This window comes from Branchiostoma lanceolatum, chromosome 6, assembly GCF_035083965.1.
Source record: "Branchiostoma lanceolatum isolate klBraLanc5 chromosome 6, klBraLanc5.hap2, whole genome shotgun sequence".
In the NCBI taxonomy this organism is placed as follows: domain Eukaryota; kingdom Metazoa; phylum Chordata; class Leptocardii; order Amphioxiformes; family Branchiostomatidae; genus Branchiostoma; species Branchiostoma lanceolatum.
The window spans coordinates 21883248-21886268 of NC_089727.1; the positions used below are offsets into that span (position 1 = coordinate 21883248).

The 3021-nt window shown below is 40.3% G+C and overlaps 1 protein-coding gene across 1 annotated transcript in view; it reads left to right on the top strand.

Moving 5' to 3' along the window:
- LOC136437042 (trypsin-like) overlaps positions 1–3021 on the top strand; it is a 4877-nt gene continuing 1856 nt past the window's right edge. The window contains exons 1-2 of the mRNA XM_066431487.1: positions 1–375; positions 2983–3021. The exon at positions 2983–3021 is cut by the window's right edge and continues 1856 nt beyond it. Coding sequence (XP_066287584.1) covers positions 139–375; positions 2983–3021 — 276 coding nt within the window. The 5' untranslated portion in view covers positions 1–138. The remainder of the gene's footprint in view (positions 376–2982) is intronic.

A 3021-nucleotide genomic window follows, 5' to 3' on the forward strand; every position in this document is an offset into this window, starting at 1 on the left:
TTATGACGTCAATTAACGTGGGGACAACGCCTTCAGAAAACAACATATTTATAGTCAATGACTTAATCTGAGGACTTTAAAACGTTTGTGCTGTTTCCTTGTGATTGCAGATCTTCATTCAAACCTTTTTCGGACACAATGTACATTCTAGTTCGTGTCCTGTCCTTGTCTCTCTTCTGTGGTGTCACCTGGAGCGCCGCGCCAACATTTCACGACAGAGACACCAACTGTGGCGGTGTTTACAAGGCAGATTCTGGAAGCATTGTGTCGCCAAGATGGCCTTCTCGGTACCAAAGCAGACGCCGCTGTGTGTACGAGATCATTGTTCTACCCGGCATGACCATTAACTTACAGTTTGCCTCCTTCCACTTACAGGTGACTTTCTTTTGTTTCAACTTTTGCTAGAGTTGCTGCCTTCAGGAAAAATGTTTTGTGTGTGTGTGTGTGTGTTTGAATGTGTGTGTGTGTTTGAATGTGTGTGTGTGTGTGTTTGTGTGTGTTTGAATGTGTGTGTGTGTGTGTGTGTGTGTGTGTGTGTGTGTGTGTGTGTGTGTGTGTGTGTGTGTGTGTCTTTGCGTTTCTGGATTTTTTAGGTCCGACATAACTGGATGTATTGTCTTGCTGCGTTTGTGTGTGTTTGTGTTTGAATGTGTGTGTGTGTGTGTGTGTGCCTGTGTGCGTGAGTGAGTGAGTGTGTGTGTGTGTGTGTGTGTGTGTGTGTGTGTGTGTGTGTGTGTGTGTGTGTGTCTGTGTGTGTGTGCGTGGGTGTGTGTTTGTGTGTCTTTGCGTTTCTGGATTTTTGAGGTCCGACATAACTGGAGGTATTGCGTTGCTGTGTTTGTGTTTGTGTGTGTGTGTGTGAATGCGTGTGGGTACGTGTTGGGAGGTCAATGTCAATTTTGGGGACATGTGACCTACTACAAAAAAACGCCGAGTGTTTCTATATTTTGTCTTGAACATGTTATGGTTTTGATTTTTGTGTCAGATAGTCTCTTGATGTAAGAAAGAAGTGGTGTATGTTTGGGCCTCCTAGCAGCTTGTTATTTTTCTGCCCTGTCGAAGATCATTTTAATGTTCATAATTCCTCCGTGTACACCAAGTCTATTCTCCAAGCAGAGGTTTCACCGGCCATTACTAGCGCTCCGATCGAAACCTCTGCTTGGAGAATACACCAAGTCCACCGATTCCCGAGAAAGGGCGCGATATCGCGGGACCCAATCAAGCGTTGACGTAAAGCGTAATTGACCGTAATTTAATTCTCTAAGTAATACGCGGTAGCTACTCGGAATTTGCCCTACAGACAGTAAGCGATTAATCATTCGTAAAGTAGTCAGACTTGTAAATAGCATTGTCCACCGAAGTCTCAAACGAGTGTATTGTTTGTCAGAGATCGGCCTACAGTATTTCTACTACTCTTGAGTCTTGGACACCTAACGTCTATGGTCTTATAAGCCACGAAATACCCCTACTTTAACACATTCACGGATGAACAAAAAGCCACTTTTCTCTTGAAATCACAGAACCCACAAATTCTAGAAAAAGTGGGACTTTTCTTCTTCCATTGCGCAACAAAAGAAGTCAAACCCAGCTTGTTTAGATATAGCCAACAGTCGTATTTAGAATTAGTAGCATATTGTTACATGTACACTGACACATGTTTTTTCTCCCTATGTTTCTACCATGTATTTACAATCATCCCACGGGCATGAACTTGCAATAAAACTTTATATATTCTAGTGAAAGACTTCGAAATCTACCCGACTATGTCGTACTTTACAAAGTATTACTACTGTCACCCAGTCTATGAAAACTAGGATACATACTGCGCAGACAAAAATTTCAAAACAAAGTTGATTCAAACGGTCAAAACAACAAACTGATAAAAAGTTCAAGTTCACAAAGTACGTTGTACTCAGACATAGGACAACATTGTAGCCGAAATTTAGTCCCTTTTTTGTTTTAAAAGGCACCATTATTGAGTGACCTTTCTTTCTGTCTCATTGACGCCAGAAAAAGGTGTGGCCCTAGCTGTATTTGAAAATACTCACCTATGTCACTACTCCAGTATTCATCGACTCGATGATCTCATTACGACGATGACGTTTTTCAAAGTGTTTATGACACCAATGGCACCAGAGTACAACATTGTTTTGCTTATATAAATAACTTGAAATTAATTGACTTTAAGAGGGTGTAACATAGAACTACACCTAATAATTAACCTTCATAGTAGTGGGCGTTTACCAATGTGCACAAAAACAGAATCAATTCTGTGTAATTCAGCACCAACATTTTTGTCAGAATTGTCGATTTCGGCACCACAGGTTGGAAAATGTTCACTTGGTAAATTCTAAATCTATGAGGAAGGTTTGTCTTGCTTTGAGAAAGTTATGATATTACATACATCATAACTCATGCGTTTAGTGTGTAGAACTAAATCAAGATGTTTTATTTTCCATTCAAACATCTACAAGTCACCAGTAGAAAGTCTGACTGAATTAGGCGTATTACATGTATGTGAGCAGTCCTTCTACATTCAGTGTAGAGCGTTGTTGGGACGCCCCCATGCAGGCCCCAGTCTCTTTGTAAATTGAAAATGGATTTTAGGTTTTTTTTTCCACCAGAAAACCTAGTAAAACCCATTTAGTAACAACATGTGTTATTTTGAATTTTATATATACGTATACGATAGTAACTTCAATGACCCGTTTTTCCATCCATGTTTACGGCGGCCTAACAACTGGTCAGTGACCTATAACCACCTAGTTGCTAACCCGGTGGTGTATTCGGCGGTTACAAGTTACTGGCCAGGCGTTATGTCACAATAAACACCTCGGGGTGGTTTTTAATTTACCCACTAGTAATCGCGCATTGACTTATTTAAACACGATTCTATTTAATTTGTTCATACGTTTGTAAGTTCATTCATAGATTCAAACAATTACTCATTCATTTGATATTTTTCGATCATTTTTACATCAGGCTCGTAAAAAAAGGAAGTGCCGGGACTATCTGGAAGTT